Source organism: Bubalus bubalis, chromosome 6 (assembly GCF_019923935.1).
Source record: "Bubalus bubalis isolate 160015118507 breed Murrah chromosome 6, NDDB_SH_1, whole genome shotgun sequence".
In the NCBI taxonomy this organism is placed as follows: domain Eukaryota; kingdom Metazoa; phylum Chordata; class Mammalia; order Artiodactyla; family Bovidae; genus Bubalus; species Bubalus bubalis.
In genome coordinates, this window is record NC_059162.1 from 102,303,833 (window position 1) to 102,316,372 (window position 12,540).

General features: G+C 54.4%; 2 protein-coding genes across 6 annotated transcripts; one reads left to right on the forward strand and one right to left on the reverse strand.

Annotated features, from left to right (window-relative positions):
* The first annotated feature begins 490 nt into the window (after window positions 1–490).
* On the forward strand, window positions 491–5,937 carry ELOVL1 (ELOVL fatty acid elongase 1). Of its 5 annotated transcripts, none has more exons than XM_025288937.3 (9): window positions 491–630; window positions 1,150–1,256; window positions 3,755–3,814; window positions 3,949–4,139; window positions 4,359–4,439; window positions 4,562–4,618; window positions 4,709–4,814; window positions 4,897–5,033; window positions 5,202–5,937. In XM_025288937.3, the coding sequence occupies exons 2-9, from the start codon at window positions 1,166–1,168 to the stop codon at window positions 5,421–5,423; spliced, it is 945 nt and encodes a 314-aa protein (XP_025144722.3). In that variant the 5' UTR covers window positions 491–630; window positions 1,150–1,165; the 3' UTR covers window positions 5,424–5,937. The 5 variants fall into 5 exon arrangements, with proteins under 5 accessions (XP_025144722.3, XP_044801072.2, XP_006068342.1 ...); XM_006068280.4 differs by lacking the exon at window positions 491–630 and adding an exon at window positions 1,955–2,047 and having other exon boundaries at window positions 1,133–1,256; XM_006068281.4 differs by lacking the exon at window positions 491–630 and adding an exon at window positions 1,955–2,024.
* A 174-nt stretch (window positions 5,938–6,111) lies between these two features.
* Window positions 6,112–10,138, reverse strand: CDC20 (cell division cycle 20). Its single transcript, XM_006068278.4, has 11 exons — window positions 9,979–10,138; window positions 9,618–9,806; window positions 9,355–9,503; window positions 9,172–9,268; window positions 8,883–9,011; window positions 8,589–8,785; window positions 8,384–8,478; window positions 8,014–8,242; window positions 7,728–7,853; window positions 6,713–6,830; window positions 6,112–6,363 (listed from the first exon to the last, which is right to left on the reverse strand). The coding sequence occupies exons 2-11, from the start codon at window positions 9,796–9,798 to the stop codon at window positions 6,185–6,187; spliced, it is 1,500 nt and encodes a 499-aa protein (XP_006068340.1). The 5' UTR covers window positions 9,799–9,806; window positions 9,979–10,138; the 3' UTR covers window positions 6,112–6,184.
* Window positions 10,139–12,540: the final 2,402 nt, after the last annotated feature.

Here is a 12,540-nt window from a genome sequence, read left to right on the forward strand (position 1 = left end):
TTTGCTGAAACCTAGTCCTCAACCCCAGTGGTTCTGTAGAGTTGGTGAGTGTATGGCATGAGGAGGGTGCAGGGAGCCAGATAGACAACTAAGTGTACAGAGTAAGACTAGCTGTCTCGGGGAAACCTCCAGTGTCTATTTTTCCAACCCTGTCAGTTTCCAGACCTTCTTGGGTGAGGGTGCTCTCTCACCTGCCCCCCACCCCCGCACCCGCCAAGTACCCTCTCTCACTGGCTGCCAGTGTGAAGTGATTTGGCTAGACAGTAAACCCATGTGGGGACAGCATCTGCCTTGTTCATTGATGTGCCACCAGCAATTAACCCTGTCTTGCACGTGGTAGGTGGTCAGTAATAATGTGGATATTTACTAACACAGGTCTGATTGCAGCCTCCTCAAAACTCTTTGGTTTCTCCTCTGCTTCCAGAATAAACCAAACTGCTCCATTTGGCCTTCAACATTCAGCCACAGCTGGCTTCACTTCCCCTTTTTCCTTTCACAACCTTGAAGAGGCCAGCGTAGCCAGTGATTCATTAATTTCCCCTGCCCCGGGCTACTTGTATTCTCCCACCTCTGGTCCACACGATCGTCTCAACAACTCCTAAAGCTGGGCTCACCCAAGTTTATAGGATGGTAAGGAAGCTTTCCCCACACAGCGGCTCCCTGGGCTGAGACCTTCCCGCCGACCGAGTCCACTCTCGGGGCATAGAGAGGCTGCCTGCAGCCCACCCCTCGGGTCCCACTCTATCGAGAGGGAGCTCTCTGAGGGGACGGCTGACCCTGGAACTTGCTCCAAGGTCCCAGGTTGGGTGGATCGGTTACGAATAGAAGTTGTCGTGCTGGTGGACGAATCCCAGAGGGTCCAGAAGGAGGCCACGCAGGGGCTAAACATTAGGAAGGCGCAGGGTACAGCCTGGGCGGGCAAGGGCCCGGGGCCAGGCCGCGCGAGCTGACCGAGGCGGGAGGCGATGCGGCGGGAAGGGGTGGGGAGCCGGGGCTGGGCGCGCTTCCTGCCAGGGGCCCAGCGGCCCGCCCCTGCCTCCGCCCTGCGGGCCCAGCAGAGCCGGGGCTGGCCGGCCCCTCCTGCCTCGACCAGAGGCCCAATCAGCGTGCGCCCCCTACCCGGCCCGCCCTCTCCCCCTCTGGTGACAGAAAGTCGGCCCAGCAGATGAGGAAGTGGCAGGCAGGCTGGCCCTGGGGAGTCCTCTCCAGCCTTGCTCCATCCCAGCCCTCCACGACTGCCCGCCTGGCCCCCACTGGTGAGTCGGGACCTCCCAGGGCGGGCTCGCCACGTGCCCAGGCCCCTGACCCGCTGGGCCACCCGGCCCGGCCCGGCCCTGCCCAGGCTGTGGGCGAGGCTGTGCCTGTGGAGAGTGGGTGGGAGGTCCCAGCTCTCCGGGGCTGGGCCTCCCTCGCGCCTGGCCCCCATTTGCTTGAACCTGGGCCTTCCTCCACCACCTCCTACTCTGGCCCCTCTCCGTCTCTTACTCCTCCCTCCCCTTGGCGCCCTTTTGCACCCCCGCTGCTCCCTTTGCCTGTCTCCTTTTCCCTTCCATCCATCTTAAAGCAAGGAAGGACCAGACCGAGTTTCCCTACTGGGGACACACCCAGACTCTCCTCAAACTTCGGGAGAGGGCCTTCCAGAAGCCTGGAGCCACCCTTGACCTCCAGGGTGCCTGCGTGTGTGTGTGGGGGGCGGGGGGAGGTGAACTTGGGGATGGTGGCAGAGAGAGACTGGGAGATAACAAGCTGGCAAGCTCCCATGGGTCGAGGAGGAGCTGTGTGTTAGAGCACATGCTTCTGGGCAGGCCTTACCCTGGAATAAGCAGCCAGCAAAACTCTGTGAATGAATGAATGATGACAGCCATCGGTGAAAAGAGAGTTGTGGGTGTGCATGACCCTGGGCAGGTCTATGTCTGCACATGGTGTGGGTGATGTTGGCTTCATTCACCTGCAGGTGGGCTATGTGAGTTTATGTATGTGACCACGCTCATCTGAGACTCACAGACGCGAGAGGAAACCTGCATGTGAGCACAAGCCCTTGCACATGGTAATGCGGCTCCTGTGAAGGAGCATGTGTGTTTAGGTGTGTTTGCCAGTGTGCGCGTAGCTAGGAGCAGGCCTGAGTATTAGAGACCGTGCATGTCAAAGTCCACAAAGACTTGTCCGGGTAGTGTGTCAGACAAGGGCAGTTGCAGCCGGCAGGAGGCAGGTGGGCTCTGTGTGTGCATGCGTGTGCTGCCACTGGCGAGTTGTCGCAGGGGCGGAGGGAGAGCTGTGGCAGGGGCTGTGTGTATGGGAGGGCTGGGGGCCTGACCGAGGTGGGGCAGTAGTGGGTGGGCGTAGAGGTTGGGGGAGCGTCTGTGAGATGTGTGTGCAGCCCCCGTGACTGTCTGAAGTTGTGTTCTTTACTTGGTACCTGCAGGGTTGCTTCTCTGGGTGGAGGGAACCTGGCCAACCCAAGTTAACACAGCTCGCAGAGCACCTGCTGTGCTGGCTGTTTGGGGAGCGCCTTGCCCCTTGGGGGCTGTCTGTCTGGAGTCCCAGGCTCTCCTCCTGGCCAAGGCTTTTGTGTCCCTTTGAGCCCTCCCCCGACATTCCTTCAGGCTTGGAGAGGGGAGAGGGCCTAGTCAATTATGACCCCTCCTTGAGGGAGGGGAAGATTCCTGAGACCTCTCCCACTCCCCACCTCCTCACATGCCACTGGCTCCCGGCCTCTCCCTGGGAGAGGGGGTGATGGTACCCATTCTGAAGTAGGACAGCCTGAGAATTTATGGCTCATTTAGGAGAGGATGCCCGGGTATGGGTTTTCAGCAGTTCTCTTTGGGCAGAGGCTAGGCCTGTGGCTGGAGTCCAAGTTTTTGCCTCAAAACCTAGAGTTCATCTAACTGGTCCGGGGTGGCTGGGTGGGTGGTGAGTCTTGCGCTTTACTTGGCTTTCTCAATCCTGGTGGGTCCTCCAAGCACTGACCTGTGACCTGGACCCACCCTCCACCTCGGATGCTGTGCTGTGGGGGTGGGCAGAGGGCGGGGCTGCTGCCAGATCTAGTCAGACAGGTGGAGCCGCCAGGGCAGGAGTCTCAAAGAGCCAGGCTTCTGGAAAGGAAGGGTGAGAGGAGAGCGTCTGAGACAGAGGAGAGGCTGGAGGTGAGAGCCCAGGAGGGCAGAGGAGAGCCCGAGGGAGTGTCTCAGCAGGGGGGAGGAGGGAGGGACAGTTCCTGAGAGGACAGGAAGGACCATCCTGGGAGCTGTGCATCCTAAAATGGGGCAAGAGAAATCAAAGGGGAGGACCTCTGGAAAGGTGAGAGACTGGTGAGGAAGGGAGAGGAGGGTCGTCCTGGAGATGAATTCCCTGGTGGTAGGAGGTAAGCCTCTCTGGAAGGAGACCAGAAATTGAGAGTCCTCTTGTGGAAGAAAAAGGGAGTGGAAGTCAGAAAGTAGAAATCCCTGGAGAGGAGCAGAGTGTGAGGAGGGGAGAGGAACGTGTGGAGAGAAAGGGCAAAACAGCCTTTCCCAGGCATGCAGAATGTGTGGGAAACAGATCCCCCACACACCCCATCCCTGCCCCCCATGGCCACCTCCTCGCTCTGGTCCCCAGCAACTCCTTCCTCTCACTGCTCTGTCCTTTCTGCAGCAAGGTGTCTGGAACTGTCCTGTCTGGTCTGTGTTCTGTCTATGGGTCAAGGGTGAAATTGGGGGTCGGGGGGGCGGTTGGGGGAACAGTCAGCCCTCTCTGACACCTATCCTGACCTCGCCAGAGCCCTTAGCGAGGATGGAGGCTGTTGTGAACCTGTACCAGGAGATGATGAAGCATGCAGGTGAGATGCTGTCTACTAGCCCTTCCTCCTTACAGACCCCTTGACCCTTTGTGACCTGACCTCATGTCTGCAAACCTGGTGGGGCCCATTTGGACTCTGTGACCCTTCCTTACTTTTTTTACCCTTATTCATAGATCCCCGGGTCCAGGGCTACCCTCTGATGGAGTCCCCCCTGCTAATGACCTCCATCCTCCTGACCTATGTATACTTCGTTCTCTCACTGGGCCCTCGCATCATGGCCAACCGGAAGCCCTTCCAGCTCCGTGGCTTCATGGTTGTCTACAACTTCTCACTGGTGGCACTTTCTCTCTACATTGTCTATGAGGTAGGCCCCTGGGATGCCTCAGCTTTATTCCTTCAGGATAATGGGTGGGCCCTCGGGCTAGAGGAGGCATCTTCTTTCCAGAGAGGCTCAGCTCTGTTTCTCCATCTAGAGCAGGGGTGCCCAACCTCCAGGCCATGATTGGGGACCACTGGTCTAGAGAACAAAAGAGATTTGGAGGAGGGAGGGATGTCTAGCTCTCTAATCCACACTTCTTCATAGTTCCTGATGTCTGGCTGGCTAAGTTCCTACACCTGGCGCTGCGACCCAGTGGACTTTTCCAACAACCCGGAGGCACTGAGGGTAAGTGGCGGCGGAGGCCAGGCCCCAAACAGCCAGGGGTAAGAGCACTTTGGATGTGCCTTTCTTATAGGCCCGTTTAGAGAGGCTCTTGGCAGTCCTAAGGATGTCCTGACTTCTTACAGATGGTTCGAGTGGCCTGGCTCTTCCTCTTCTCCAAGTTCATTGAGCTGATAGATACAGTGAGTAATTTCGTGAGATTTGAGAACGTGTGGGGAGAAAGACGTGAGAGGCCTTGGCTCTGAAACCGCTTCCCCCCACAATTCTCTCAGCTGATCTTTGTTCTCCGGAAGAAGGACGGACAGGTGACCTTCCTACATGTCTTCCACCACTCAGTGCTTCCCTGGAGCTGGTGGTGGGGGGTAAAAATAGCCCCAGGTGAGTGGTGAAGGCCACTGGGGGAGGGACAGGTACTGGGGACCAGAGGCTTGACTCTCCTGACCCTGTTGTCCACTCACAGGAGGAATGGGCTCTTTCCACGCCATGATCAACTCCTCTGTGCACGTCATCATGTACCTGTACTATGGATTGTCTGCCCTTGGGCCTGTGGCTCAGCCCTACCTTTGGTGGAAAAAGCACATGACAGCCATCCAGCTGGTGAGGGGCCCGAGCCTGACCCACAGTCGTCCCCCCGACATTCGGGTTTGGACCCTACCTTTATCCAGCCTACCTCACCTTTGACTTCAGCCGTCCCCACTGTGTTCTGTCCCTTTGCCCTCCGGTCCTCTCTCCCTGTGCCCTCTGACCCATGCCTTTTGGTCCCAGATCCAGTTTGTCCTGGTCTCGCTGCACATCTCCCAGTACTACTTCCTGCCCAGTTGTAACTACCAGTACCCAGTCATCATCCACCTCATCTGGATGTACGGCACCATCTTCTTCGTGCTCTTCTCCAATTTCTGGTATCAGTCTTACACTAAAGGCAAGCGGCTGCCCCGTGTACTTCAGCAAAATGGAGTTCCAGGTACCACCAAAGTCAAGGCCAACTGAGAAACATGGCCTAGCTAGGTGCCCACCTAAGTGCCTCAGGACTGCACCTTAGGCAGCAGCTGTCATTGTCCTCCCCAGCTACACCTGTGACCAAGGCTATGTGGTCAGGACTGAGCAGCAGACAGCTCTCTGCTCCCCACAGCTGGTACACAGAGACCACCACTTCCGTTCCTCCCTGACTTCTCCCGGCCAGCCCCAGGGATGTGGCCTCATTGCCCTCTGCCACTCCAGAGCCGGGGGCTGAAAGGGCTGGACACTTACTTCCCCCTCCCTGCCTTACACTTGGGAGAGGAGCACTCAGGGCTGGCCCCCACCAGGGTCTTGTGGCCTTTTTCCTCACACTGAAGAGGTCAGCAATAATCTGTCACTGTGGACCCAGGCTCCCCCCTTCTCCACCCCACAAGGAAGTAGGAGCTTCTTGGCCAAAGGTCAGGGTGGGTGGGGGGCCTGGGAATACAGCCTGTGGAGGCTGCTCACTCCTTTATGTCTTTATTAAAAGTGACAGAGGAAAGCACGGTGGCTGTGTGTGTACATGTGTCAATGGAAGAGGTGGGTACAAAGCCTGCCAGCCTGTCTGCAAACAGGAGGGATGGTCAAGGTGCCCACAGGATGGATGTTTCTAGCTCTCTGATCACAGTAGAGAGAGCCTCTGGGAAGGCTGCTGGCTGGGACAGAGGTCGTGCCAGAAGAGAGGGAGATGTGACTTTATTAGAAAAGTAAAAAACAAAAAACAAACCCCACAAAACACTGTGAGTTGGTCCTCAGCGGATGCCTTGGTGGATGAGGCTGCTTTTGGCCGCGCTGGCCTTCTCCCGCTCCCGCCGCCGGGCGGGGTCCAGCTCAAAGCAGCGCCACAGCCGCAGGGTCTCATCTGCTGCTGCGGATGCCACTGTAGCCCCATCGGGGCTCATGGTCAGACTGAGCACCCGGGCTGTGTGACCTGGGATGTGAGGAGGAAAAAAGTGAAAGCAATACATAGGATGGTAGGTACCTACAGCCCTCCAATTTTGAGAGTTTTTGTAACAGTTAATTGAGATAATTAATAATTCACATACTATAAAATTCATCCTTTTAAAGCACACAATTCATTGGTTTATAGTATATTCACAAAGTTGTGCAACCATCACAATGATAATTCACTCCATAAAGACAGTCACTCCTCAGTACTCTCTCCTCCCAGCCTCTGGCAACCATTAATCCGTTTTCTGTCTCCGCATTGCTTCTACTGGACATTTCATACAAATAGTCATACAGTGTGTGCCCTTTTGAGTCTGTCACTTAGCACCTACCTTTCAGCTCAGCCACCTTGGCCATGGTTGGGTACTTCCAAATAACCAGCTGGTTCTGGGCAAAGCCGTGGCCTGAGATAAGCTCCTTGTAGTGGGGAGACCAGAGGATGGAGCACACCTGCGGACAGGAAAAGGCACGGGCATGACACACACAGAGCCAGCACTACTCAAATCACAACCGCATCCGCCGTGGTGTTAGGCACTCCCAGAGGCTACAGGCTCAGGCTCGAATGACTGTAGTCCTTACAAAACCCTTTTGAGAGTTAGAATTATTAACCATTTTACAGATGAGGAATCAGTTGGAAGGACGTTCAGTACGTTGTCTAAGCTCACATACAAATTAAGCTGAACTCTGGCTCCAGAGCCTGAGACTCGAATAAAGCAAAGTCTGCATGTACTGGGGAGGGGGGTGTCAGGAGAGGAAGCTGCAGTGCTTGCAGGGAGACCCACCTTTGAGCTAGGGCCTCAGATATCATTCTAAAACATTTGGATTATACACTGTAGGTAATTGGGAGCCCTTGCAGGGCTTGCAGAGGACAAAAACAAACTACCCAGACCAATATAGAGGACAGACTGGAAGCAATAAAAGACCAGTGCTGTGAGTCTCCACAGGAAGAAGGATGAGGCCGAGGGGAGGGGACACATGTGAATGATACTCTGAGGGAAAACTGACTTATCTTGGTGACTAGGTGAGGAAGATGAAAGAGTCTTACTTGTTTTGATTTCTTAGTATCCTTTTCAAATAGCATAGGAGGAACACACGTTTCAGGGAGGCAAGGGGAAGCGACGAGTTTAATTTGGGACATACTAGTGTGGTGCCACGTTATAGAACATGGGGTTAGAGACAGGCTGGCTGTGGACTGTTGAAAATGTGTGTCTGGAGTTCAAGGGTGACTTCTGAGCTTGGAGATCATGCCAGTATTGCGTCGGTGAAGCCATTGGAGGGGAGGAGGTTGCCCAGGAAAGCTACACAGACTAACACATCTGGGAGTGAGGCTGGAATAATGAAAACTACCTGGGAATGGGCATCCACGGCACTCAGACAGGCCCCAGAGCAGACGTTCCAGATACGAATGTGTCGGTCACTTGTGCCCCCGCCAGTTGCCAGGACGTTGGACTGCCAGGGACACCAAGCTACAGCCTAGGTGGGATAAAGGTGAAGTCAGCAGGTACTAGAACAAGACAAGGAGTTATCGGGCACACAGATTAACTCAGTCCACTTCCATCATCCCATGTCCTCTTGACAGTCCCCAGGTTCTTCTAGGTGAGAGTGCAGAGGCCCGGCCCAGCCCCACTCTCACCTTGACAGCCCCTTGATGCTGGGTGAAGGTCTGCAGAGGAACCCAGCCGCCCTCTCCAGGAGCACTAGGCCACACGTTGACCAGATTGTCGTTGCCGCCACTGGCTAGATGCCGTCCATCCGGGGCCCAGCGCAACCCACACACTTCCTGGCTGTGGCCACTCAGCGTGGCCACATGGTGTTCCGCTACCCGAACGTCATGGTGGTGGATGTGGCCGGAGCGTGAGCCACTGCCGGAGGAGAGAAGGGAACCAGGTCCTGCAGCAGTGCCAAACAGGTGGCAGGCCAGAGCTGCTTCTGTTCAGAAGTGTACAGTCCAGGGAGAGGGGGGCCAAAATCTGATTTTGTAACAGATTAGCAAAGCCACTGACCTGGACAGGATATAGCTATTCCAACAGAGGGAGCCCACTCGGGCAGAATGACTGGTCATGTTTCGAAGCCGTTTCTGCTGTTGCACATCCCATAGCTACAGAGAGAGAAGACCATGAGGATCGGGACTTGGCATCAACATCGTGCTGCTGGGCAAGCCCCCTGGGTCTGGGGACAACAGAGCTGCAGCAGCAGGACAAGTCTCACCTGCACCTCGGCACTGCTGGTGCCCACAGCCAGGTAGTTGCCCTCTTTGATCCAGGCCACAGAAGATATGTAGTCCCCAGGCTGCTCCATCTGCAGCAGCTGCAAAATGTCACCAGTGCTAGCACTCCACAAGTACACGCTGTTGTCCAAAGCCACCGCCAGCACATTCCCAGAGCTCCAGTCCACAAGGTTCAGGTCTGCCGGAGGGGGAAGGGAAGAGCACGAGCCGCCTTGTTTGCCTTGGCCCTCTCTCCCCCGCTTTCTCCAGCCGCCGGACGAGCAGGCTGCACTTACAGTAGTCATTCCGGATCTCAGGGGCGTCCAGGATGCGGTCTGGCAGGGAAGGGATGTAACGGCAGGTCTTCCTGCTGGAGCCCGGCGTGGCCTTCTGGCTATAGAGTACTTTTAGTCTGTTCTGGTAACCTGTGGCAACAGAGTGAGTCTAGACACTGGGAGGATTGACACTTCCGCATGCCCTTAGCCAGGAAGGCCAGATAAGCACTTCCTTCCCCTCAATCTTAGGTGGAAAAAGCAGACAGCCTTCTCACCCACCCTGAGCCCTGGGGATAGAATGACATCTTACCCTCTGGGGCATTTTGTGGTTTTCCACTGAGCCGAAGGATCTTGGCTTCCTCCATGTCAAAACCGTTCAGATTCAAAGCCCATGCTTTCTGATGTTCCTGGCACATAAGGGTGGGGATGAGGTGGCGGTATTATCTAGATTTCACAGACCAGTTTCCTGCCAGAAGTCCCCTGGGACACATACCTTCTTGGTGGGCGTCTCACTGTTGTCAGGCTGGTTCTCCTTGCTCAGGAGGAAGCTAGCCACCTCCATTTGGGAAGCATTGCGATGGGGGATATAGCGGTCACCGCCAGGTTTGCTGGGAGTGGTCTGAAGCTTGGAGCTGGATTTGCCTGGGACAGGGAGAGGGAAGCCAGACTGTCAGACCCGGCTCAGGGGGAGGAGGCGTGAAGGCTGCTTCAAGCCCTTGCCCTCCCCTCCTCCGCGACCCGCCGCACCCTACTGACCGGGAGTTCGGCCTGGGGTCCTGCCGGCGCTGTGGGATCGGTTGGCTGCCCGCATAGGCGAGGGGGCCGGCCCCGCGGCTTCCTTCGCTTTGCGCTGCCAGCGCGCAGGGGGTGCATTGGGGATGGGTGTATCCAGCTGCAGCAGCGAGTGCAAGTCACTCTCGAACACGAACTGGGCCATGGGAACGTCTGGAGGGAGAGGATTCCTTGCAGGGGCTCCCTGCTGAGCCCCAGAGTAAGATAGGCGACCGTGCTCTGGGGCGGCCGACCACAGTCAGGACCACCCCGGCCGCAGCTCCTCCCGGTGCAGCACCCTCGGCCGCGGTCCCAGACCGGTTCGCTTAGTCCAGCCGTCTCTCACCTTCAGTTTAGAGCAGGTTCCGATCCCAGACCGGCTTTAGCAGTGAGGACTTGGACAACTTAAACTCGCCGCTCCAAGCACTCATTGGCTCCTTCAAAATCCAACCGTCGCAACCGTCGCCCTAGCCCATTGGCCTCCACGGCACAGGGGGCGGGTCTTCCGGGGGAAGCTCCAGATCTCACGAGAGTCCAGCAGGCGAGCGGGATTTGAAGGCAGCTTCTACGCCACCAGGTGTCGGGAAACGGGGCGGGGTGGGGCGCGCCTGGGGGCGGGGCCTGCGCTGGCTGCCTTCCCCTATTGGTTTCATTCATTCCTCAGTCTCCCCCGCACCCGTCCTTCACGCTTCGTGCTTGAGGATAGTTTTTATGATACGAAGTGCGGAACTTGGTGGAATGCCCTAAAGCACTTAGCCTGTTTAGAGAAGGCAGTGTAAGGCAGTGGCCGACCAGCCGGACCGAAGGCAGGCAGGCGGGTTGGGAGTGGGGTGCTGCAGGCGTTGACTGAGAAACTTAGACGAGAGAAGGCCGGAGCGTCCATTGTTAGCTTAGTGCTTGAGGGAACACTGCTAGAAGGAAGAAGTGCCTGTGTTTGTTTTCAAAAACTGTTTTGTTTGCTTTTGTTCAGAAACAAGGAAAATGAGGCTTAAAGAGGGGTGAATTCCTTTTTTCTTATCAAGAAAAAAGATCAGGATTCAGACCTGCCTATCTGGGAGATAAGATTGGATAAGCCCTGTGAGGGAAACTGGGGCTGACCCCTATGGAGCTCAAGAGATGTCAGGATTTTTAGAGATCCACGAGTCTAATCTGCGCATGGTGCATCTCCCCATCCCAGCAACACACCTGTATTTTACAGATGAAGAAACCGCAGCCCAGAAGGATTTGTGCGAGGTCACATGCTGGTGGGAGTCCAGATCTGACTCCTGTTCAATAGAGTGCTCTAACAGTGACTTCAGTGAATTGTATGATATACTTAGAGGTGAAACAGCAATCATAAAAATGATAATGGGCACCATTTACTGACCATCTGCTAACTATGATGTTTAAAGAGTTTACGTACATTACTGCAGGTAATCCTTAATCCCATAAGGCAGAAACTTTATTCCCTTTTTACAAAAAAAAAAAAAAAAGAAAGAAAGAAACCAGGTCAGGGAAAGGTTAGAAACTTGCCCAAAGACACACAGCCAATAATAATTAGTGGAGCCAAACTAACCAACCTCAGAATCTAACCATATTCTACACTGTCCTAGAAAGAGGCTAGGGAAAAACAAAAATCAATCGTTAGCCTAAAATCAATTCTGATGATGACAGAAAAAATTTTGGAGTTTGCACCCAAATGATATTGTTATTATCTTTAATTTTGAAGCATTCATGTTATCTCTTTCCAATTACCTTGGGAAACAAGGATTTATGTGTCCTAGGGTTGGAAATGGGGAGTCCCTGAACCCTAGAGGACATAAAAGGAGTCAAGCTGGTCAGGGCCATAAATGTTAAGCTAAGGAGTTTGGACTTGTATCTGCTAGGTATTGAGTTAATGAGAGTCTCTAAAGGCATGGCCAGCAATTTGCAGTTTCTAGAGGGTCACCATAGAGGAAAAGAACAACAGGGTAAATAAGGGTACAACTTCAGGGAATTTGAACCTTGAAAAGTAAAGGAATGACAGGGCTTCTTTGGTGGCTCAGTGGTAAAGAATCAGCCTGCTAGTGCAGGAGACACTGGTTTGGTCCCTGATGCAGAAGATCTCACATGCCATGGAACAACTAAGCCTTTGCACCACAACTACTGAACCTGTGCTCCAGAACCCAGGAGCTGCAGCTACTGAGCCCACACACCACATTACTGAAGCCTGAGTGTCCTAGAGCCTGTACCACAGTGAGCAGCCCGTGCACTGCAGCTAGAGAGTAGCCTCTCTGTGCAACTAAGAAAAGCCCCCACAGCAACAAAGATCCACCACAGCCCCAAAATTAAATAAAATTATTTTTTAAAAAGACCATTAAAAAAAGACCTTTAATTTAAAAAATAAAAAAATAAAAATAAAGGAATGGCAGAAGCCACTGGAAACTGTACTGACATGGACCTTGAAGTAGGAGGAATTCTAATATGCAAAATAGTCGAGTGGTGACAGAAAAGGTCAGAGTTGGCTATTGAGAAATAAATCATGGGTGACCTTGGAGAGAAAGGGATCAGGGGAGGGGGTGCTCGTGTTTCCTTTGGAAGGGGTTGCAGAAAGGAGGGTGGGGAGAATATGGAGGCAGCAAGCATGGGCTACTTGTATAAGATATTTGAGAGTGAGAAAGAGGGCAGTTCATGGGAGCTGGAGGGAATGCCAGCACTAAGATCCTATGCATCTTTTATTTAAAATTTTTATTTTTGGCTATGCTGGGTCTTTGTTGTTGCCCGAGGGCTTTCTCTAGTTGCAGAGGAGGCTACACTTCGTTGGGTCGCCTGAGCTTCTCATTGCAGTGGCTTCTCTTGCTGAAGAGCAGTCTTGCTAAACAGCAGGGGCTCTAGGGTGCTTGGACTCAGCAGTTGTGGTGTACAGGCTTAGTTGCCTCGAGGCATGTGG